Source organism: Haliotis rufescens, unplaced genomic scaffold (assembly GCF_023055435.1).
Source record: "Haliotis rufescens isolate VD_foot unplaced genomic scaffold, xgHalRufe1.0.p SCAF_20, whole genome shotgun sequence".
NCBI classification, from domain to species: Eukaryota; Metazoa; Mollusca; class Gastropoda; order Lepetellida; family Haliotidae; genus Haliotis; species Haliotis rufescens.
Window position 1 is genome coordinate 16,775,400 of NW_025963891.1, and position 26,097 is coordinate 16,801,496.

The 26,097-nt window shown below is 40.9% G+C and overlaps 1 protein-coding gene across 4 annotated transcripts; it reads right to left on the reverse strand.

Moving 5' to 3' along the window:
- On the reverse strand, positions 1-26,097 carry LOC124132590 (serine/threonine-protein kinase SBK1-like). 4 transcript variants are annotated; one of them, XM_046496600.2, is made up of 3 exons: positions 25,549-26,097; positions 7,305-7,382; positions 1-2,069 (listed from the first exon to the last, which is right to left on the reverse strand). In XM_046496600.2, the coding sequence occupies exon 3, from the start codon at positions 1,988-1,990 to the stop codon at positions 947-949; it is 1,044 nt and encodes a 347-aa protein (XP_046352556.1). In that variant the 5' UTR covers positions 1,991-2,069; positions 7,305-7,382; positions 25,549-26,097; the 3' UTR covers positions 1-946. The 4 variants fall into 4 exon arrangements, with proteins under 4 accessions (XP_046352556.1, XP_046352546.1, XP_046352529.1 ...); XM_046496590.2 differs by lacking the exon at positions 25,549-26,097 and adding an exon at positions 9,846-10,015; XM_046496573.2 differs by lacking the exon at positions 7,305-7,382 and having other exon boundaries at positions 25,549-26,096.

Consider the following 26,097-nt stretch of genomic DNA (forward strand, 5'->3'; position numbering starts at 1 on the left):
TACGAATTCATAATATTTTACATTGCGTCACACGATACACCTCCACACTCGCTCATACAGACAATACATTTATTGCACATATTGAATTAACATAAGGACACGAGTATGTATACTCAACGATTGGCGTTGCATATCGCATAAATGCAAATGTAAGTTGTCCAGATTGCATCAAAGATATTTATTGCTCTTATACCAGGGACTTTGGCTTGGCACTATATTACAATAAGTGCTACAGGGACTAAGGCAAGTCTACAGGATCCTTTGAACTATATGCAACACGGTACCAAACTTTCCAGTTCAACTGTATGTACATAACATCGACTAGTAAAACTTACTTACTATCGTTAGTAAAAAACATGGTTTTAAAAATGGCAGCAAGATTTGGACGACTTGTTGAAAAAAATTCATTTGAGGTCATTGTGATCCTTCGAGGCACCGAGTTCTTTTGGAAGATGATCGACATAATAAAGTTGTAAAATATCGAAAATTTCATATCGAAAACGTGATTGTGAAGGACTAAATTGCGATTTTCGCTTGGGTGGAGATTTGTTCATATTTACTGATCAGCGATCTTAATCTTAAGCTAACGCTCAGTAAAATAAGCATTCAGTTGTTTCATTAACTGTTACAATGATGTCATGGAAACATAACGGTAATCATCACAACATGGCTGAATGGTTGAATGGTTGACATACGAATGATGAATACTTGTTCCCAAACCTTCAATAGGAAGAACAGAATTATCGGTATAGTGGACTTCGCTCTGTTGTAAAATCTACACCCAGACAATAGAAGTCACAGTATCACAATACACTATGATGATGGCAATGAACACCGCTCCACCTAGCAACAAAAGCAGCGGGATGAACACATTTCTCAGGATATAAAACGTTGCTGACGTCACATTGCACAGTATGGTTCGTGGTGAGAAGGTTCCTCGATCTAGTCATAATGCTAGTAGCCATTCGGAAATTCTTCTCTCTCGAAGTCTTTTATCCACTTTTGTTTCAATACCATGGTCCTGGAGAAGATGGCTGAGTTCCTCCATATGGTCCGTATCGGAACTACACTCCCCTTCGTCCTCGCTACTCGGACCTGTCCGAGCTGGGACCAGCCACTCGTCACTCACATATTTAAAGATCTCCTTCACCGAGCACCGACGCTCGGGCTTAATGTCCAATATTTTGCGGAAGAATCTCAGAAGACGGGGAGTAAATCGCCTCCATTGGGATGGAATTTTTGTAGTTTTTCGCCTCTGCCATAAGACGAACTCGTTGAAGTACATATCTCCAATATCAGCATTTTCCCATGGAAAGTTACCAGTCAACATGCAGAATAACAGAACACCGAAGGCCCAAACATCTCCACTGCTGCTTACCTTGATGCTTTCGTTTCGAACGGCTTCGCATATTTCAGGTGGCGTGTAGGGGATGCTACCGTTTGTCTTACGTATGACCGTGCCATCTTTCCTCGTCATCCCAAAGTCCATTAGTTTCACCTTACTGAAGTCTTGGTTAAAGAGGAGAACATTCTCGGGTTTAATGTCTCGATGGACGAGCTGTTTGCTGTGCATGAAGTCCAAGGCAGAAGCAACTTGTTTTATGATACATTTCGAGGCACCTTCGTCCATCCCAATTTGCGGAGGTATAGCATCAAACAGGTCGCCAAGAGGGGCGTATTCCTGCGCGAAAACGTATGACGTTCTTGTTTCAAATGCAACATTGTACGTGTCGACGATGTTGCTGTGGGGGGAGAGGAAGTAGCTGAAGTGGAATTCTCTCTGAAAATCACGCAACTTTGTGCTACACTTTGGAAGAATTTTCAGGGATACTTTGGTGTCAGTTTCACGACACTTAGCCAGGACAACCTTTCCGTACGTGCCACGACCCAACTCTCGGAGAATCTCGTAATGTTCCTTGAGACTGAGTTGTTGGAGGTTGTCGGATGTACTGCTACGAGGGGACTTCTCCATCTTGTCTATGGTGTCCATACTACTGTAGTGGGGATGGTGAGCCGGTCACATGGGAACCACCTTCACCTCAGTGTCTTTATTCCATGATGTCGCGATGCTGAAACACAGAGAGAGTTTCGTTATCATCACTATACAGTGATACTACGTTAATAACGAACACGCTTATAACGAACTTGTGGATGTAACGAACATATTTGGTCCCGGCCATTTGCTGTATATATGCTTATAAGGAAATACGGTTATATCGAACTGATATCAGTGGTCCCTTTGAGTATAACCGTAGTTTAATGTATCTGATTTGAGTTTATGATCATTAAGAAAGTTTGCACTGTGTATTCCAGTAGGGTAATGTCCATCCTCCTAGTTTCTTATAATCGCGTGGCTGTATTTTATGGTTGATATTTTTATGGTTAATATCGATAACAGTTTTTAAATTTCTACCATAACCGGCTTGCAACCTCTCGGCATCATTGATGATGGTTACACCTCAATGTTTGCATGAATTAGTCAATGGGTGATAAGCCGGCACTCTCTCCTCATCCCTTCACACAATTGGGGCACGGGTGGCCCAGCCGTCTAAGGCGCCGTGATTCGCTGAACAGAGTTGCGTCCCTTGGGCACGCCAGGAACCTATGATTGTGTGTTCGAATCCCGGTTCGCCCCGATGATGTTTCTGGGTTTGTCAGCACAATACCCGTGCTCGTGGGTTTCACTGAAGTGGTAAACGTCTGAGACCTGCATCACTTCGGGCTTTCCTCCCACATAAAGCTGACACCACGTGATATAACTAGAATACTGCTAAAAGCGGCGTAAGACCCAACCCACCCACCTTCACACAATTCCACTTATTAATCTTGTCTTATAGTTCTGACTATATTTCCATCAACTCTCAACCCGACTTTTTGAAAGTCTTGCATCATCACAAACATGACACGGTACCTATAACGATTATTAATTAAGTATTACCATCACACGAACGGTGATACAAATGTATATTAAGCATGGTACATACGTGGTGAATGGCAAGTTCAAACCAGTCCTAGTCAATGTACAAAATACACCAACAAACATTGAACTGCTTCCATCGACCACCGCCGTAAATAACAAACGAATTGGGAATGACGACTATAAAGGCAGCAGCAAATGTGTTATTTATACTGACGTCCTATGATTCGTTAACTCCACAGGGAGAACTCCTCCCACACTTCGGTGTTACTATCCATTACAAGCCCCATGCGTAGGTGTATGACGGATCCCTTTTGTATAAACGGCGACCTTCGTCACAAATGGCGTTTTGGACATTCCACTCGATGTCAGCGCGAGATGTCTTTATCGGAAGTATCGAATAAAGAAATGTATTTTGAATATTTCATAAGAATAACTATTTCGAACATTGCATTTTGATGCAAAATGTTTTATTCATATGTCTATTTCTAAACTCCGATTGATATAAAAAAAGATCTGGATATATTTTTCTCAAACAAAAACAAGATGGCCAATAACGTCCTTCAGCATTGTGTCTAAAGGTCGTGTACTTTGTTTGCAGAATGGCATTAATAAACCATGGTAATTGCCGTCTAGGAAAACTCTCATATTTGAGAAATGACGTATCATGTGACAACATTGACGTCATAGATAGTAGAAGTTCTGAATGTTTAAATGTAAACTTGCATCCAACGCTCAATAGCGTGACACAGTTCGGCTCATACATGGCGTCTCATTTTGTGTTTATTTGAATGGATCTCGAACCGGCTGCCGCAGTAAGGTAACATGTATCGACACAATGTTTTACAGAGTCCACTGACCACACTACCCTGACTATACCTCATACGAATTTGTCCACGACGGATGACTAATCGCGTTTCCTCATCATATGTTTAGTTTCAGAGGTTCACTGATATATGGATTTCGCATAATATCTTTATTTTTGTTGTTATTGTTGTTGTTGTTGTTGTTGTTAAACGCCACACTCAGCAATATTCCAGCCATATGACGGCGGTCTGTAAATAGTCGAGTCTGGACCAGACGATCCAGTGATTGACATCACGAGCATCGATCCAAACAATTGGGATACGATGACATGTATCAACCAAGTCAGCGAGTCTGATCACCCGATCACGTTAGTCGCCCTTACGATAAGGATTGTCACCTTTTACGGCATGTATGGGTTGTTGAAGACCTATTCAACCCCGGATCTTCACGGGTTCTTAATACCTTTAGCTTCCCTTTGAGTGAGTTGTTATCTTTCATTGTCGAATGTTGTTTAAACTCGAAATCAAGACATTCGCGATTGTCAATCGACTTAATTATATATATTCTTCATGACTATTATACAGTTTTTATGTAGGTACAAATAAACCTGTTTATTTATCAGCTCCCTGACCTAGGGAGACCAGATTTCACGATATGGACAACCTATTTATTCCTGCAATTTCGGGAACAGATTACCTTAAAAACAATACAACATAACCACCCAAACAAATAACATTACTGGAATGTGACCCTCGTTTTTTTTAATCTATTCATTATTAATGACAAGTCTTTGAAAGGTATTTAGAAGTGATACACACAAGGAAGAGAATTTATGGATGTCAACTTCTTTATTAGAGGAACACACAGTTTCAGAGTATATACTTACTCACCTGATGAAGGAGTAAGCATATACTCCGAAACGTTTAGCTCCTCATAATAAAGAAACTGACATCCATAAATTCTCTTCCTTATTATTAATGACGTATAGTAGTTGAAAATATAATAAAATAAGCACTCGGCATGACACTTAGGAGGGGTGTTTGTTATATACCAATGCAAAATGTCACTCAAAGAGGCAGCTTATTCAAAAAATCCAAGATTGAGTTATACAGGGCTTGCAACGTGTGTCACTGTGTCAGAAGTATGGCAGGCCACTGTTAACATTTACTGTATCTGTCTAAAGCATATTATGGCCGAAGATATATTTGTTTATATCAAAGCTTAAATCGACGTACTTACTCATTCACAGAAGATAACATAAGAGGGTGACGCAAGCCTTACAGTACGTACCGTGTTAATGTACGATCCAAATACAACTGACTGGGGTTCACTGCTACATGTATTGATCTGTGTGGCTATGTTTGCTCCGGACGCGTCGCCTATAGTGAGAACCAGCTGCACATGTTACAGCGCATGGACGACACAGCTTGACTGTATATGCACTCTTCCCACTCCAGTGAAACTACATACGGCCACCATCACATTTAATAAAAAAATATATAATTTAAACAGTATAACAATGGTCGTCCTAGATCTGAGAGAACTGACGGGTACCCCTTTCTTAAACCATTCCATTCGATTTGATATTTTGACATAAAACTGATCTATTAACACAGACAAATAGCGATCTGCTTTCCCTGTGATGACCCGGGTTAGAATATAGGTCTTCAGCATCCCATGATTGTCGCAAGAGGTGACTTATGGGATCGGTTGGTCAGGCTCGCTGACTTGGTTGATGCAGCGTTCATACACCGACGCTACATGTTACTTATACACAGTTATGACTATTGTCCTTATCAAATGCACGATATTTATAAATTTACACACACGTTAAACAGGATCGCGTAAAATATAATGTATATTTAATTTATTTATAACCTTTCTGAAACAAGACATTAAAGACTGTTAAATTAAATATCTCCATCTTCCGTTGCATTTGCAACAGTTCCTCAATAAACGTAAGATCAATAACAATGACAACAGTTATTATTGAGAGCATACCATGGATTTTACCGTATGTATCTAAACGAACGGATATAATTCAACATATTCAATAGTATTCTTGCGTATCATGCTAATAATGTCCTCAAACGAAGCTGGTTGTGTGGCATGAACATAATTCTTTATCGTGCATAATCCATACATCGTTATGATTCAAAATGGCAGCATATAAATAGATTCATTATAACAAGTCATGCCTCATGTAACTTCAGTCCAAGCTGTGCTTCTGTGGGGGCATATGTCAGAGGCGTATGTCTGAAAGTGTCATCATATGGTTTCATGGGTGGAGATCGCCTCCCTGGTCTAGTGGTCTAGCGTCATCCTGGCTGCTTAATGCCAAAAGACGTCAAAAGATGGAACTTGTTGGAAGCCTGCCTGGCTCTGGCTTTAAGGACTGATCTGTTCGGAGTCAGTATACAATGTCGGGTATTCATGTTAAACTGCGGCATGGTATCTCAGTGGCCAGCAGTATAAAATCGGAATCAGTCCGGACTATAACAAACAGACACACACACACACACACACACACACACACACACACACACACACACACACACACACACACACACACACACACACACACACACACACACACAAACACACACACACACACACACACACACACACATACAGAATTTCGGCGACAGTTTTCGGTCTAGTAGCCTAGTTTTGATAAGGTTCGTAATTTTTTTTATCAAACCCAATTTTCTAGTGTATAGAATAATTCTGTTTTCTTTTGTGGGGTAACCTCTTGTTTGTTTAAGCGCAAGCTCATTTCACCAAAGGGTCGGGTTCGATTCTTGACATAGATACTTTGTATGAATGGGTACACTGTTCGATTCTGCATATGGATACAACGTATGAATGGGTACACTGTTCGATTCTGCATATGGATACAACGTATGAATGGGTACACTGTTCGATTCTGCATATGGATACAACGTATGAATGGGTACACTGTTCGATTCTGCATATGGATACAACGTATGAATGGGTACACTGTTCGATTCTGCATATGGATACAACGTATGAATGGGTACACTGTTCGACTCTGCATATGGATACAACGTATGAATGGGTACAATGTTCGATTCCCCATATGGATACAATGTTTGAAATCCATTTCTGGTGTCCCCTGAAGTGATTATAATTGCAATTTTGCTAAAAGGGGAATTAAAGTCATCAGACTCACGTAACCAATATTTAACGTAAAAAACTCAGAGTCGGACGCGGATATTTAAAACATGTGATTGTCATCGTACATCTGTACTCGTTATAATGCAAATGATTGCCTGATCCTTGATAGTTCAGCGTTAATAACATGCACTCACTCACTCTGTCATGGACACATGGCGGTCCTAGACAATACATCATTATAAGGTAATACAAATATATACATAATATGGAAACATATTTTTAGACAATGCAAATACAGCATTAATTAGGCCAATGCCTTACCGCTCTCTTTCTTCGCGTACTGAGACAGATGAAACATTCATGACGTCACTCTGGTAAGGTATGATGTCATGACAAAAAAGACGACGTCATATGCTTATGTGAACCTTTTACGAAAACTCACCTAAATCGATGTTGTCATTTTAGATAGTCTTCAAACGCAACATGGAAATGTGTTGAATCCGATATCAATGTCGCCAAGCTGAAAGTCGCAATTTTTAGAATTGAGACATGATTTGGGCATTCATGAGTAATAAACCGTCAAGAAGATGTCCGTTCGTCAAATCCCTTCCAGCAACGTTTTCTTTGCCGTAACAACACCATAAAAACACCAATAGCACCTTTTCACATTTGACCCAGGTCACCGTCTTCCTTGACTTACACAAGTCAAGGTTAATACCTTGCATGTATCCTTTGCGCAAAATACAATGCATAGCAACTAAAGAAATGTATCACGCGAATATAGTCCCTCGACTAAGCTGACCCTAACAGCCTTGTCACACTAAATAAATTACTTACAACCTAGCGTGCTGCCTTGGTTTAGTTGACATGCATCACTGATGAAAGGTTCCCCAAGTTTCCCCACTAACGTAAGCTGCTTATGAAGAAGGTACGCACAGCTCTTCGTCACAGCTGCAGATGTAGTTCTTCAGAGATGATGGAGTAAACAAGGAACTACCACCGAAACGCGATGTAGAGGAGCTCGGGACCAAAGGAACTACAGTCCTCCCTCGTCATAAGGCTACCTTTCGTTAAGCATGGCATTACAACCAGGATGACGTTATAACCAGGGAGGGGAAACCAGACCTTACTGACATGATATATAGAAAATTAATGACAACCAAGACACATCCATTCAATCCAAGCTATTTTTTAAAAAAAGCTGAATCTTTTTTTAAACAGGACTGCATCATATACATTATCAACCCTTGGGTCAAATTTGGACAATGAGATATATATATAAAAAAGTCTTTGATATAAGAGTGCCTGGAGACAGCTGCATATTTTGTCAGTGTGTTAGTCAAGTATGAGCGCTACTCCACAGCACCCTCTTGTGGACTGGCTTGTGCCTCTAGACTCCCTATCACCTCCGTGATGTAGAGTTTGCACGTAGACGTAATTGTTGGGTGCAGAGTTATTACATCATATTTTTGGGAGCAGTTTAATGCAAATACAGTCTGTCAGACGATTAAGATGGAGTTTACGGTAATGGGACTTGAGTGATTGGGTGATAACAGCATCAAGGGCTGTAGGTGTCTTGCTGTAGGTGAAAACATCTGAGATCAATGCAATTATATAAAGAGGGAATAATCTCCAAAAGATTAACTACATTGCCTATTTTTTGTCAATTAAAAAAATTGCATTATAACCAGGGAATTGAAACGTTAGGACTGGAAAAACATTGGCATTGGCAGAGAATGTTGCACGTGGGAAATCCGTTCTGAGAAAAACATGCCATTAGAACCAGGGAGGACTGTAGACGTTTTAAGGTTATCTGAGATGAGACTGTCCCAGTTATCAAATTAATGAGTGTTAAAGAGAGCATGGTATACTGGGGAAGGACACGTGGAATTAAACAGGAAACATAATGTTTACAGCAATGGAAAGCATTCACGAAGATCGCCCTTCTACATATCGATGGAGACAGACAATATTGAGCTTTGCGAAACAGACAGTATCTGGAGACGATCTTTACAGGAATTGAAGCAAACTGCTATGAAGCAGTGAGACATTTTTCTAAATACAGTGCAATAGAACTTGACATATCAATTGTTATATTTTGGATAACACTTTCTTAATTACGTACAGATTCCAGTACGTTTTGGGGTTGCGTTCCATCCGGGGTACGACCCCATGATGACATAGTGAGGCACCTAATCGCCAGCACACAAAGTCAGCGATCTAACCCACTCAGCCACCGAGGCTTCCACAAAAATGAAAGTCCGACGACTGGTAGTCTAGATCACGTACATAGTGTACCCCTCTGACAAGCGTGAAATGGCACTGTGCGTTCAACACTTGACATGGTTAAATTGAGGCACTATATGACAATATATAACAATACTACTTTATGGTACTAGTGTTCCAATCTCACATATATTATATATGTCATATACCCACTTCAATGTGACTTCGTAATATAGATTTTGATGAAGGGTGAAAAAAATAGATACAGTTATACAAAAGCCATGTTGTTTTAACCAACACGCTATACTTGGTTCAAATAATGCATTATCTGATAAAACTATAGTTTCTCGCAGAGATCTCTATGCTTAGTCATCACAGTAGTCTAGTGCTGTAAACATCTCCACAAATCACAGTAATCCTGTACAGCATTAGGTGTAGTTCTGATAGACCATGTACAATCTTTAAGCGAAGTTCTTAAGACCACGAACAAACATTAGGTGTACTTCTTACAGACCATGAACAAACATTAGGTGTAGTTCTTAAGACCATGAACAAACATCAGATGTACTTCTTGCAGACCGTGAACAAAGTACTGTAGGGAAAGCATGTGCGAACTACAAGAACAACAACAACATATGAACGCTATTGGGAACCCTGACTCGCAAAACGTCTTCAAACATTCCATGTCGATACTCAGTAAGGATAACTATTACTATATTAGGAAAACGTTCCGAGCCGATTGTTAACTAGTGTTTACCTTATACATGGAGAACGATGCTCACGGCTCTGCAACATGGGTATCCAACGAAGAACGAGTAACATGTTTCTCGCTAAGGTAATAGCTTACAACTAAAGACTATAGCACGCAGCATATCTATGTTATTACACTACGCGAGAGAGGCTCGACGGCCTTACACAGGTATTGGTTCTGTAGGTAGACAAGCCAACGCCAGTCACGTCGCTGATCCCCTATTGGCACTATGCCAGACCAACCAATGGTTCGGCAGCTCTCTTCCCTAAGCTGTTGAGATCGCTCGCGAGTTAGGCGCATGCGGTTCTATTATTAGAAGGTGTTTACGTCAGGTTATGCGGGAGAAATAAATCTTTATTTTCTTTGAGTCTCTCTTCTTGTTTGGCGTGACGTGTGGAGTGGATTTGGAATCGATGCCAAATAAACTGTTCAAGGCACTCGTTTATAGTAGTAGCACACTAATTGTAATAAGGGCCAGACCATCCATTAACCTTATGTATATATTCCACAACACAATAAAATGATATAAGGAGCGATTAATATTTGATGCCCAAAAAGATTACTATATTCAAGCTTGTCTTTTGCGGCTTAGCTTTCGGAATAAGTAGGTGTTGTAGTATCTGGGTGAGCTTGTGGAGTCTGGGACGCTTGGCACTAGCGGCGTGTTTGACATCTACTGACATTCCTGCTCTGATTACTCATACCTGCCGGATTGCTGTCGTTATTGCCCCTGTTCTGTAGAAACCCGGTGACATGGTTCGCTGACCAAGATACATACCACGTGGTCTTATGATTCATACTGCCAGAGTTTCTTAATTTGTTGATCTAAACAAAAAATATGGTTGACTTTATTTGAATATGTCAACTATATTTGATAAATGTTCAACTTTAATTTCTCAATAATATTTTTTTTTGTCGTCATATGAAACAATGTTATCAACATAAAATAACATAAATTATTAAAAAATGGAATCTTATTATTTTGGATCTTTTTGTGTAAAGCTAGATTAAGCATACTATTCCCCCTTTTATTCCAACTAGTGTACAACTAGTGAGTGAGTGAGTGAGGTTTTACGCCGCTTCTTGCAATATTCCAGCAATATCACGGCGGGGGACACCAGATATGGGCTTCACACATTGTACCCAACGCTAACGCTTTAACCACTAGGCTACCCGACCGCCCTGGTGTACTACTAGGACGATGGGTAGAATTGAAACACTTTTAACCACACTCGTTATGTTTAATTGGCATTCTAGAAGTTTGATTTGTAAATAAGAAAACATATTTATGGATAACAACATCTTTAATTACTGTAATTACTGTAATTATAGAAGTTGTTATCCAAAAGTGTGTCTACTTTGCCATCCATCACCTTATAAGTAATGCCTATCAAACAATACAACTTTATGGATAACAACTTGTGGTTGATTGCATGTAGCGATGTTTCGGTGTAGATTCTTCCCCAAGCTTGATAACGGTGTGAGCAGTTACACCGAAACGTCGATAAAAGCAATAAACCGGTAGTTGTTGTCCATAACGTTGTATGTTTTCTTAAACACTCTCTTGCATATCTGACTAACGATGAATCATTATGATGACGAATCTGGAAGTCGAACTTACGATCACAAGATTCTAGCACGCCTGATGATGCGGAGCATCAGATGTCTGTAACATCAGTGTCCCCATAGCTTTGCTATATGACGCACACGACAATCTAAAAATATTAATTCAATTTAATTGTCGAAAATACGATGTACACAATCCTAAAACTTTAACAATAAATTTAAAAAAAGCAAATAAAAGCGACAAAATAATCATAATCATAAGAAATCTCTGCTAAATGAAGAGTCCATTGTACGATTGCGACTATGAGGTGAGGTGAAATGGGGTTTAACGTCGCGTCCAAGATTATTGCACTTATATAGCGATGTGCATGTACGTGTGTGTGTGTTTGTGGCTGCTTGTACTAGTCCGGACTGATGCCTATTTTTAGTGCTAGCACACTGTGATACCATGCCGCAGTTGATCATGAATATCCCTCTCAGACACAGTATACTGACTCCGAGCCGACCAGTCCTTGTTTAAGCCCCTTAATGCCGAGCGCCAGACAGGGTAACAACAAGTACCATCTTTTAACGTCTTTTGGTATGACGCGGCCGGGGATCGAACCCCGGACCTTCCGCTCTACGGGCTGACGCTCTACCACTAGACCACGGAGGCGGTCTCCGACTATGAGATAACATGTGTTAATGATATCACTTAAACGTAGTGACGATACCAAGTGTTCGCAAAAGGTTCGAAAAGTTGTGGTGAAACTATGAAATGGGATGGTGGACTCGGGCTTGACTCAGTTTTGATTCCTAAAATGTCTACAATATGTGGATATTAGGAATCCACTTCTGTCATCTAAGAGGTAAACGTCTCCGAGGTGCCTCTCATTGGTCTTGCTCCTACATTAAGATCACACGCGACCTAACTAAAATATTCTTCCAAGGGGTATTTCATATCAAATGTGTATAGTGTATTGTGATGTACAAGCTATAGAAATCAAAAAAGCAGTTGTATGATAATATATCACATCGACAGATACAATACAGTATACAATAATTTTTTAATTTGACGTTTACACGATATGCGACTTTTCCATTGGACGAGAGGTCGGTCACGTGACCGCGAAATTGACGTTCATAAGTGTATGAACGACACAATTTGACGTTCATACGTTTTTCACGAGACCGTGTTCTTGAAATGACGTAAACACTGACGGACTACTTCCACATTGGATTAGATCAAGCGATATCTACACTGTAGATATCGCTGCAATGAAATTACATCACAATGCTTTGCAGACCATTGTGACGTCACTGGTTACCATGACGTCACAATCAAATGACATCACTAATGGCTCTGCTACTGAAGCTGTAAGCAGTCCTTTTTACACTGAAGACACTGCTAATTACTGTCTACAAATTGAAAAAGTTGGAAGAATGATGTTGCATGATAAATAAAATCTCACACTCGTTGATAAAAGTGGCAAAAATCCTCGGCAAGCCTCGGAATTTTTCCACTTTTATCAACTCGTGTTGATTTATTTGATATCAAAAGACACTCGGGTGAGATTCTCTATTTATAACGAACACGCTTATAACGAACTGACGGATATAACGAACTTTCTATTTTTGTGTAACGACATTTTGCTGTAGTTATGCTGTATATATGCTTATAACGAACTACGGCTATAACGAACTAAAATTAATGGTCCTTTTGAGTTCGTTATAACCGTAGTTTACTGTATTCCTATACATGGACTCGTGATGACACACGGCCTTAAAGTGATTGGGGTTTTACGCCGCTTTTAGAAATATTCCAGCAATATCACAGCGGGAACTCCAGAAAAGGGCTTCACACATTGTACCCATGTCGGGAATCGAACCCGGGTCTTCGGCGTGATGAGCGAAAGCTTTAACCACTACGCTACCCGACCGCCCCCTTAAACTATGAACAGGATCTGATATAATGATACATGGGCAGATAAAACGTGAGGATAAAAATAAGTGAAAAACATATTTGTCGCTTACTGACGTATGTTAGTGGGCATTTATCACGGGAACCAGACATGTTCCCTCTATTATTTTGCTATCGATTTCCATGTTTTTCTCATAATATTCAAGCTTTCCATATCTGTCGCTGTAATGAGCTTAGAGATCTCGTCATCACAGGTCCACGTTTAAGGAAGCTAACTGTCATTAATGTCAAACAGACCTACACTAAACCACTACTAGCTGAAGAACATCGATTTCGTTATGCAATACGTTAATATGCCCCACTGTCGTTTTCAGGAAGACCGGCTCTTGATAATGGCATGATGAATTAATTCGGATGCAATCGTGAACATGTTATCAATGATAAAATAAAAATATCATATGCCAAATTTTGTAGACATGTTTTTTCAGTTGGTCGGCACCCCTTCGTCATATATAGATGATCTGGTTATAATAGTTCGAGCGTAGGCATACACCTTTGCTGGAGAGGTGTAGTATAAATGTAGGCATACAACTTGGCTGGGTAGATGTAGTATAAGTGTAGGTATACACCTTGGCTTGGTCGATATAGTATAAGTGTAGGCATACACCTTGGCTTGGTCGATGTAGTATAAGTGTAGGCATACACCTTGGCTGGGTAGATGTAGTATAAGTGTAGGTATACACCTTGGCTGGGTAGATGTAGTATAAGTGTAGGTATACACCTTGGCTGGGTAGATGTAGTATAAGTGTAGGCATGACTCTTGGCTGGGTAGATGTAGTATAAGTGTACGTATACACCTTGGGTGCGTAGATGTAGTGTAAGTGTAGGTATACACCTTGGGTGTGTAGATGTAGTATAAGTGTAGGTATACACCTTGGGTGTGTAGATGTAGTATAAGTGTAGGTATACACCTTGGCTGGGTAGATATAGTATAAGTGTAGGTATACACCTTGGCTGGGTAGATGTAGTATAAGTGTAGGTATATACCTTGGCTGGGTAGATGTAGTATAAGTGTAGGCATGACTCTTGGCTGGGTGGATATAGTATAAGTGTAGGTATACACCTTGGGTGCGTAGATGTAGTGTAAGTGTAGGTATACACCTTGGGTGTGTAGATGTAGTATAAGTGTAGGTATACACCTTGGGTGTGTAGATGTAGTATAAGTGTAGGTATACACCTTGGCTGGGTAGATATAGTATAAGTGTAGGTATACACCTTGGCTGGGTAGATGTAGTATAAGTGTAGGTATATACCTTGGCTGGGTAGATGTAGTATAAGTGTAGGCATGACTCTTGGCTGGGTGGATATAGTATAAGTGTAGGTATACACCTTGGCTGGGTAGATGTAGTATAAGTGTAGGCATGACCCTTGGGTGTGTAGATGTAGTATAAGTGTAGGTATACACCTTGGCTGGGTAGATGTGGTATAAGTGTAGGTATACACCTTGGCTTGGTAAATGTAGTGTAAGTGTAGGCATACACTTTGGCTGGGTATATATAGTGTAAGTGTAGGCATGACTCTTGGCTGGGTAGATGTAGTATAAGTGTAGGCATGTACCTTGTCTGGGTAGATGTAGAAAACTTGGCAGTGTTGGTCGAGTGAGGCGGGGTTCTATTCCCAGAACGGGTATATTACAATTGGTTTAAGATTCATAACAGTTTAGTGTCGATCCTTTGGGAATTCCGGCTGAAAACAGACTTCCATTACCTCGGGGTTATCGTCAACCGTCAATGTGGGGATCGGGTGGTTAGACCGCAGTGATATTTACAGGCCGCCGTGATATAACTGGACCCCTGAGGAATGCAGATTTATAACATCAGTTACTAAAACACGACTGCCGTGTGGCCGCACAGGACACGCACAGGTACCTATACTCGTCGCCACACACCTAACACATGCGTAACTGCGTAATACTTGCACATTACTTACACAAATCGGCTCCATTGAGACATGGCCAAACATCCGTGAAACTATTTTGACATAATTTGCAGTATGTGTGTTTCAATAATAGAACTGTTATCAGAATTCAACGTTTATTCAAATTATGATTGTAGTATCATCATTAAACAACGTAGGTGTACTGAGATGGTAACACAATGAAGTGGCGTTTTTTTGGACATCATGTCGTCGACAAACCGTTACTTGTCGTTAGTTGTCCCAAGAGTGAGTGAATATGGTTTTACGCCTCTTTTAGCAATATTCCAGCGATATCACGGCGGGGGACACCGGAAATGGGCTTCACACATGGTACCCAAGTTGGGAATCCAACCCGGGTTTCTGATCTGACGAACGAACGCTTTAACCACTAGGCTACCCCAACTTCCCCAGTTGTCCCTAAATGGCCGTGTCTGACATTGGCACGTCTCGAAGTTCAAACGTCTTTATACAGTATAACCTCTACACTATGGACACGTTGAAAAGTAGTCGGTTGGGTGACCGCATTCGGCGGGTTCATTTCTGACCACGCGTTGTTTATCCCTGTGCTGGTAACATTGTTCGAAACATGCCCCTGTTCCCCCATCACTGAATGGGTACCCGGCAGGATGAGAAGGATATGTGAGTGAGTGAATATGGTTTTACGCCGCTTTTAGCAATATTCCAGCAATATCACGGCGGGGGACACCAGAAATGGGCTTCACCCATTGTACCCATGTCGGGAATCGAACCCGGGTCTTCGGCGTGACGAGCGAACGCTTTAACGAATAGGCTACCCGACCGCCCCGAGAAGGATATGTGAGTGTTAAGCTTTTCGTGTATACAGTGTACACATATAGATTGGAATTTTACTCCCCAGTGAACTGAGCATGAAAATCGAGTGCACACTGATCCATTGACCGGGGTAATAATAGTGTAGCGATTTGGGCAGCCCCTGTGTAGTGTGGGAACATAGCGCAATGTTATTTTTACCCCGGACATCCCGGTGTTTGCTGAAGTGAACGTCTGTTTAGAACGAAAGGTTCATCACAACGCACCAAAGATTCCTCAACCCGAAACGATGTAATTCCGGGTGGTTACACTGGGAAGGGGGAGCGGTCGGGTAGCCTAGTGGTTAAAGCCTTCGCTCGTCATGCCGAAGACCCGGGTTCGATTCCCGACATGGGTACAATGTGTGAAGCCCATTTCTAATGCCCTCCGCCGTGATATTGTAGGAATATTGCTAAAAGTGGCATAAAACCATACTCACTCACTCACTCACTCACTCACTGGGAAGGCCGCGGATTCAGCTCATTCAGCTTACAACCTACGAAATCCCTAAACCTGACTACCTACGAAATCCTTAAACCTGTAAACCCCAGAACCTTTGTGAAATTCAACACTCCTAAAATGGATAAAACCTAATTATATTTGTATGTCTTTAACCAGATGAACCATAGAATGAAAAGCGGATACTATTTTCTGCTATGGGGAATCGCGGAGTAACAAGCCTGATTCTTAGTGGTAGGCGAACGCACTAGGCATTAGTCTACAGGATGATTTTAAACACTGATGTTTATTTGGTTAGACGGTTTGTTTACACTATCGTAGTTTTAGTACATATTCAAATGCATCGCAACGTATTTCAAATAACATCAGGATTGGAAATTATGCTAACTGCTTACCGTTTCTACCATTGCTGAGAATCTATCCCCTTCCGCCTTGAATACTTGCCCGGCTTGGGACACAACGCTCCGTTTGCAAAAACTCCAATATTCGGATGAACACAAGTCATCGAACCGCCGTACAATTGGCTATGGTCGAAAGAACTTGATTCACACGACTATCGATTACCGACGTCGGATCAGCCTCTCTCTCCACCTCGCGTGGGTTAAACTAGGTCTCCCTCCTCATCCTCAGCCCAATTTTTATTTTCCCAGTGATCAAATTTCGACTGATATTGTTCCTGGTGTATAAGCAAAATGTCAAACGATGCTGGTTATTGATTGACGCTGAACCCATCGGTTTCGGGACGCTAAGATGGCCAGTTCCCCCAAACTTTCCAGAGCAACACGTGCTCATCAGCCAGCTACATCATCAGCCTCTGCAGCAGCAGCGTCGACGGATAGTTGATGACAAGAAATGAGAGGAAGAACGTGTGGGTAAACCTTGTCTTATTAATGTAATATTTAGGGCCTGGGTGTGATGGTTTCAATGGTAAAGTCGTCCCCTGGGGATGTGAAACGCTCAGGGAACACTGATGTCACACGGATGTTGAGGTCATGTATGATGGTATATGTACATTGAGTAGCCTCAATAGTAGGATGTCGGTAGGCATATGTTCCTGCGTTCGTAAATACATAAAGATGAGCAGGTCAATAATAGATAATGTTCTTGAAGACACCCAGGAGCAAAATGTTGCAAAAACGTGTATGTCTCATGCCATGTGTGGGAAATAGCGAATCCTTACAATGTCAGAGCCAATGGTTGTGTGCATGGATGATGGTACATGAAACAAATACTGCAAAGATATATCACGGTGCCACATATATCTATAATAAGTCCGAAGACAGTGACATGTATGTGAAAATGAATGAGCGTGATTGCATGTCTGTTACGACAGTACGAAGACCCCCTGCTTTAGTTGCAGGCACATTGTTTTCAATATGGGTAATTCTTTAATTCAATTCGAGTGAGTGGGTTAAATGTTATTATAGTCCCATTCGGCATGTTCCAGCTACAGCATGGCGGCTTGTAAATACTTTATTCCAAGAACACAAACGAGTGATTGAACCACAGAGCAGCGGGATGTCATCAGGGTTCGATGACAGGCAATCAGCCAAGTCACCTTGCCTGACCACACGACCCTATCAGGCCGACAAGCTCTTACAGCATATGTTGTATAAAGCAATGCCTCTGCATCTCATCCCATCCCATCCCATCCCAGCCCATCCCAGCCCATTCGCGCCCAGCCCAGGGTTAGTTCTTTAGACTTCAGGGCCGTTTATGCCCTAGGCTTCCTTTATACAGTAAACTACGGTTATAACGAACTCAAAGGGACTACTAATTTTAGTTCGTTATAAGCGTAATTCGTTATAAGCATATATACAGCATAACTACAGCATGTAGTCGGGACAAAAAAGTTAGTTCGTTATATCCATTAGTTCGTTATAAGCGTGTTCGTTATAACCGTAGTTTACTCTATCAACATTTGACTAAACCCCAAAGACTGATATCGTCAATGAAGCCTCTCTATTCTAATGCTATAGTGTAACACAGCAATGTCATCAAATGAGAATGGTTCTCGTGAGAGTTCACGATAAACACGTCGCCTGACTGGATGCCAAGGACATCAACCCAGAGTAAACTTCCAATAATTAAAAGAAACGGAATCCAATAAACATAATTCATTCACCGGACACACCCTGACATAATTGAAATACTGCTCGGAGACAACCCTCATCCACTCACTATTAAGTATAGATCTAAAGATGAAACGAAAATCCATATAGTGTGTATATGCTAGACATGAAGTGACTTAAGAGATCTTGACATCGCTTAATAAACCAATCCGTTCAAATTTTATTTTACAAATCAAATAACTCAACATAATTATACCCACCTCATTTTAAGGATTAAGGAAATACATCTATGTACATGACGAACAATACGTTGTAAAATAGCTACAAGCATAATGATAATGCATTACCTGACGCAGTGGCAAGGTTTTCGTGAAAATACATCCATGTCCAAAGTAGTTTTCTACTTCTACACTGAACCATATTTAACATTAAGCATACGTACATCTGTCGGTGAAATGTTAGTGATATAGATCCGGGCAACAGCTTGTCTCATAATGATTTCCGTCAGGCTTGAGCTTCTAGCTTTCTCTTAAGACATTCAGAGGATCGAACTCCCCTCAAGAGGGCGCACGTGTGTGTGCATGTCATATGTGTCCCATGTGTGTTACTCAGTGGGAAATGTTGATCCCGATAACAATCAGAACATGAACAAGGAGGAACACGTGTATATAAAATACCATAAGAAAATGTTATATACAAGTAACCGAGTATACACCACGTGATAGATCCAGATGCACATTTGAAGAATCGTATGAGCAGGCTTGATTTAGAATAAATATAAAGTACGTACCTGGTACTGTAATGCATTATTTTCAAAAACACATGGAAAGTCTCTCCCCCCCCCCCCTCCCCCAACACACACACACACTCCCTCTCCTCTCCCCAAACCCCGGAATTTGCAAGGTGTATGCATCATATTGCAAATTCTGCTGTGTTGTTGTAGTACTTCGTATATATATCCTTGTTATCAAGCTGATTATTGGTAAAACAAACTGGTATAATTAAATATATTGATACTTCTTTGTGGTTATATTAGTTTGGTAGTAAGTTATTGATGGAATGATTTTAAACCACTTTTTTCAAGGCCATAAACTATCAGTTTGAACATCGTATAATGTAAATCAGACAATATAACATGACCACCAATTATTAGGCTAACCTTTTAGTCTCTGAAATGAACATATTTCAAGAATTTCTGTTAAATTGCATGTTCAAAAGCTTCAGAAATCCAGCCTTGTCAACATATTTTAACACTTGTTTGAGAGCTTCCCCAATTTGTGGTGTTTTTCTTAACCGATTATAAAAAACCCTGAACATTAAAAATAGTTGTTCGTTCCCGTCTTGTACGAAATCCTCTCGTCAATGGACTAAGTACTGAAACAGCGGTTTACATTTGTTAATATGGACACGAAGTCAGCTGGCACTACGTGTCTTCTTGGGACATATTGACCGATGGTGTCCACAAGCAATACACATGTTGTTATTGACAGTGGGTGCAGTGTGGTCAAATCCTTGTGGTGACAACGGACCCGGTTCACAAAGCGATCTCAGCCCTGCGACTGTCGTAATCCTCTGCTAAAGTAAAAAATAGTCGTAGCGCTAAGATCATGTGTTAGGGAGCATTGAGGCTTCGACTAGCGTAACTCCCATTTTAACACAGACTTACGACCGTCGCAGCGCTAAGATCGCTTCGTGAAATCCGAACCTGGTTGCCGACAGAACATTTGCAATGTGAAATGAGGATCGGGTCATATATAAATTCATTTGAATGAGAAAACAGTGGGCAGTTGGAAATATTTGGGACATTAGTTTTGGGTCACGGATATATTAATGATAATATGTAGTTTGGGTACTTAAATATGTATACAACCTGTTGTCACATTATGGAGTACAATTTACCGACTTTCTCGGTAATAAATTCCCGTTAGCTTATGAAAGCCGATCTGCTGACTTAGCAGTTACACCACTGAAACATTAATGCGTTGTTAACCCGACCAACCGTATATCTGTTGTGTCTAACATATAGACTGTGTACATTATTGATCAGGTTCACAAGACCACTGTGTCTATATATTCAACGTTATTATCCGGTCTCAGGAATGCAGTAGTCAATGAATTTAATATATTAATGCATCAAATTTAATGCATTTCAACAGCAAGTAAGAAAATATATAATTTGATTGAAAAAGCTGAAACTGTTGCAGTAATTGTTCCGAGGGTGTGTGTACGGATGCCAAAGACGCCGCAATGTTTCTGTGATGTGTTGAATCTCCTGGGCGTGGCAAAACCTAATACTCGTGAGTTCGAATCCAGGTTCGCACTGATCGTGTGTCTAAGTCTGTTAACACCACACCCACGCTCTGTGTTTACCGACAGTGGTAAACATCTGAGACCCGCATCACTTCTTACTTGCATCCGACATAAAGCTGACACGCCGTGGTATAACTGAAATACTGCTTCATAAAGCAAACTGACTCACTCTGAGCCTCAGTACGAGATATACAGTGGCACTCCTCAAGATGACTTCGTTCAATTTGTGTGAACAATGTATTGACTAACGCGTATATGTTTCGTCGGCTGTAATACGTGTATGGTTCTTCGACTGTAATGCGTGCATGGTTCTTCGACTGTAATGCGTGCATGTTTCGCCGACTGTAATGCATGCATAGTTCGTCGACTTTAATGTGCAAATGTTTCGTCGACTGTAATGCGTGCATGGTTCGTCGCCTGTGATGTGTACATGTTTCGTCGGTTGTATGTGTGCATGGTTTGTCGACTGTAATGCGTGCATGGTTCGTCGCCTGTGATGTGTACATGTTTCGTCGGCTGTATGTGTGCATGGTTTGTCGGCTGTAATGTGCAAATGTTTCGTCGACTGTAATGCGTATATGTTTCGTCGACTGTAATGCGTGTATGGTTCTTCGACTGTAATGCGTGCATGTTTCGTCGACTGTAATGCGTGTATGGTTCTTCGACTGTAATGCGTGCATGTTTCGTCGACTGTAATGCGTGTATGGTTCTTCGACTGTAATGCGTGCATGTTTCGTCGACTGTAATGCGTGTATGGTTCTTCGACTGTAATGCGTGCATGTTTCGTCGACTGTAATGCGTGTATGGTTCTTCGACTGTAATGCGTGCATGTTTCGTCGACTGTAATGCGTGTATGGTTCTTCGACTGTAATGCGTGCATGTTTCGTCGACTGTAATGCGTGTATGGTTCTTCGACTGTAATGCGTGCATGTTTCGTCGACTGTAATGCGTGCATGGTTCGTCGGCTGTAATGTACAAATGTTTCGTCGACTGTGATGCGTGCATGTTTCGCCGACAGTTATGCGTGCATGGCAAGTTGTAGTTTTTGACACGTAGGCCACCCTGTATGAGTTTGATACATATGACGAATTCGTTTATTAACGTATGTTTACGGTTCGTTTTACAGGGGCGTACGTTGTCATCTGTACGTACACTACTTGTCTCACAAAATCCAGTCAACTTCGGATACCAAACATCAGAGGACAATCAACTTCGGGCACAAGGGGTTTTTCCTTAGAAGCGAACTACATGTAAATAACGAAATATTTAGCCAGAAAATGCTTAATAATAATAATAATAATAATAATAATAATAATAATAATAATAATAATAATAATAATAATGTGTATATTAATTTTGTGTATATTTGTGTTTATATATCCACAACCTGAATCATGCTCATAGCGACACATTCTAACACTGGTCAAAGGATTGGTGTAGGCTCGATTTTCATTCTCAGCTCCCTGGGGATTATACAAGCCAAGCTTCCCGTGAGGCTCTAGAAGGTTAACAGTCACATTACCATCTCATCCTACCAGGTACCCATTCACTGCTTGGTGAACAGAGGCATATTTCGAAAAACGTCCAAGTGCTTTAAGCTGCATGTTTCGTTACTCGCATGTAGTTCGTATGGTAATGAAATTCAAGAACGCACCGTCTGACCTACCCGCAGACCCAGACTCACCAGGAGGAGATCACATGTTCGCCTGTAGTCGCTACAATATACACAGTTAGGGCGAGGGTTCACCGAGTCTGGATTGGGGTTCAAGAAGGAGTTGCTGCAGGCTCTGATGTTTATCGAATATATACTACGTATGTTGCGTGGTATCTTAACCAGACATTAAAGTTATAGTGCACCTTTTCACTGAAACATATCAGTTTATTGCATACAAATAAACTTTCTTCTCCACATGCCAGTGCTGACAAGATGCCCTGCTGGAAATACCATGTCATGTAATCGCCATTCTTTGGCTCTTGTTGAATGGTACGAGGTGGCAAAATATCACGCATGAAGACTGCATTCTTCTATCATTGAAAGTGTGTGGGTTTAACCACGACGGTTTCCGTAAATACTGACTGTTATTTTGGGCCAGCATACCTGCACGTACATGCCGAACCTAGCATTACTTCCTTGGAATGACATCACCGCAAGTAACATTAACTGTACGTATTCGAGAAACTCGTGAAGTAGAGAAGTCTTCTAAATATACCACCTAGTCCTGAATACAGGCGATGTTCCTGTCTGTCAATGACGACACATCGCCATTGAATGTATGCTCCTAACAACAATATGGCCGCTTTGCGTTTCAGATATACCCGTGTTCAGAATTATCGTCACCCCACCCCTCGATATGTGCGTTTTAGTATAAGAGTGACTATAATGAGCGTGAGTATATATGTTTCTTAAAATTACATTTCAACCATTGTAACGAGGACGTATAAAACGCCCCAACAACAGTAGACATCTTGAACCACCAAAACGACCATTCTCAGTCCCAGAGGCGGCCTCCATATTAGTTTGGTAGCAGCCTGCACCATCAGGCAATTAAGAACCATCTTTCATTGTCTACTGGACTACCATAGCTCTTTGGAAATACGAGCGTTCTCCATACATCACCGTGGTAGATGAAATAACGGCTGTCATGTATCAACGGAATCTAAGAAAATACAGGCAGATGCGTAAGTCATCGTTACCATGTATCTTATAGCCCTGGGTGACATTGATAGAGTTTGTGCCACGGGGCGATATCTCGCCTATGAGGAATGAGTAACTGTAATTCATTGGTTTGACTGTGAGTCGCCGCAGCCTACGAAATATATATATACTGTAGTAGGAGATAACTAAACATTGGATAGTGCGTATCAGGTTAAACGACGTTCTTAGCAACCAATTATTTTTGGGACACCAATAAATTTCTTTAAACATTGTATTCCTGTAGGGGAATAGAACTAGGGGTAGAGTCGGCGAACGAACGATGTAACCATTAGATTACACGAGGTTACCATTGGGGCCTGTAGTTTTGACAAATATTTTTTTATTATATTATGTATAAAACGGATCTTCTTAAATAGCATTTAATACTTTAAAGCATCAAAGACGATCATTGTCAAACCATGTGTTCTTTAGAGCAGGACATGCTTACCCTTTTCGTGAACGTCTGGTGTCATCACTAATTTTCTATGATCCATTTATCCAACCTTTACCGCCATGTTGCCTTTTACACCCGATGGAATCAGTTTGATAATCGAGACTGGTTATTCTCTGGCGCTGCCGTTTATGTTTTCTATACAGTAAACTACGGTTATAACGAACTCAAAAGGACTACTAATTTTAGTTCGTTATAACCGTAATTCGTTATAAGCATATATACAGCATAACTACAGCATATAGTCGGGACTAAAACGTTAGTTCGTTATATCCGTTAGTTTGTTATAAACGTGTTCGTTATAACCGTAGTTTACTGTATTTGTTTAAGGAACAAAACATGATGTGGGCATTAATGTAAACGTGTTATATAATAAGATTATACCCATGTGGGGATATAAAAGGTCCTCACTAGGCTATGCTTGTCTAGGCGACTAATTGGATCGGATGGTCAGGCTCGATGATTTGGGTAATTTTATCTCATCGTTCCTGACGGCAGCTATTTAGACCCTGCCTTCATATTAGCAGAATTGCTGACTATAAACAAACTAACAAATCTTGTGAATAAATCATATGCAAAGTAATCACAGGTGCAAATGCAAACTGCTTGATTCCACGTGTAAGATTACCGTGGCAATGGTGGCAGTTATGGATTGGCGAAAGAAATGCATTGTCGGTATGAATAATTAGTTAGCCTCGGGTCATATATCAACCTCCGCGGAATGTACAGGAACCTGTTCCCTAGTTACAGCATGTATACCGTACTCTCCGAGTGTTGTGATAAAGCCGGGGATTCTTCACATTCCGAAATCCACAGTCCCGCTAGGTAGTTCTACAAGAGCAGCCATACAGGTCTACGATGTCTTGAGGAATCGCGGCCGTCAGTAGCTGTTTATATGTCATAACTTATGGATATATCATTTCTGACAATATATATAGTCGGATTTTATGTTTTCGGATACCTTTCGTCTTCGGACGGCTATGTTTATCGCGATTATTCGCACTTTAACGGGGAAAGTAGCGTCACATAAACAACGTAAAAACTCAGATGATAGCTTGTTTTTAAGATAAAGTTGTCTTTGTAAGTGCGAGATGGTTCACAGTTGTTCGTATGACTAGCCAAACAATTACGAATATTTTCTATACGTCCGAAACCCAATAATATGAGGATACATCTGATGACTCCCATGCATATAAGATTCTGCTCTTTACCAAGGCATAAATGTATTATTTCGGACAGAGCAGTTTGTCGAGTCCGAAAATGTCGCTCATACAAAATATGAAAAGAGCCTTATCCTTATTCCATTCCAAAATATTACAATATTTTTTGTTGTAGATAAACATAAATTGATATTGCTCGTGAAATATGTTTCAAACGTGTAATCCCTTGCATCACATTTGGAAGACAACTGAGAAATGAACTGCAGAAAAAAGTTGTTGATTTCAACTCACCAGCATGATCATACCAAGTTGGGCATTTCCTCTCACGCCGCCACGGTAGCCGCTCCAAGTGTTCCCAACTTGTATATTTCAATCCACCAGTCACCTCAGCATCCACATGGGGAACACATGGAAGATTTCAATTCAAAAGCTCTCCTTGGACCCGAAATCCTCACCCCCTCATGGGCTCCCTCCCTTCTTGGACAACCCCTCGCGCTTCGTATCCCAGGGGTGACATGATTGTGACTCCGCGTGCTTTGCTATGCCGGTTCCAGCCCCCACTGTATCGATTGTGCTATTTTTAGTTTCCGTGAGCTATTTACGTCAAAGCGTCTCTTCTTGGGCGGAGGAAGAGCCTCGGAATACCTTGGTAGTCATGGAAACCGTCACACACATTTCACTGCAAATTTCCACAGTATGGTTCGGATAAGCAAACATGCCCTGATTGTGGTGATGTGCATTCAAAATGTGTCTTTAAAGACGAAATGTGGCAGTAGGAAAACTTCAAGTAACTTGGGCTCTGTGAGTCTACTTGTGGGACGAACACATCCAAGAATGTGT

Bases quoted from the DNA above. Each gene is read 5' to 3' on its own strand.
- LOC124132590 (XM_046496600.2), bottom strand. From the start codon at position 1,990: ATGGACACCATAGACAAGATGGAGAAGTCCCCTCGTAGCAGTACATCC.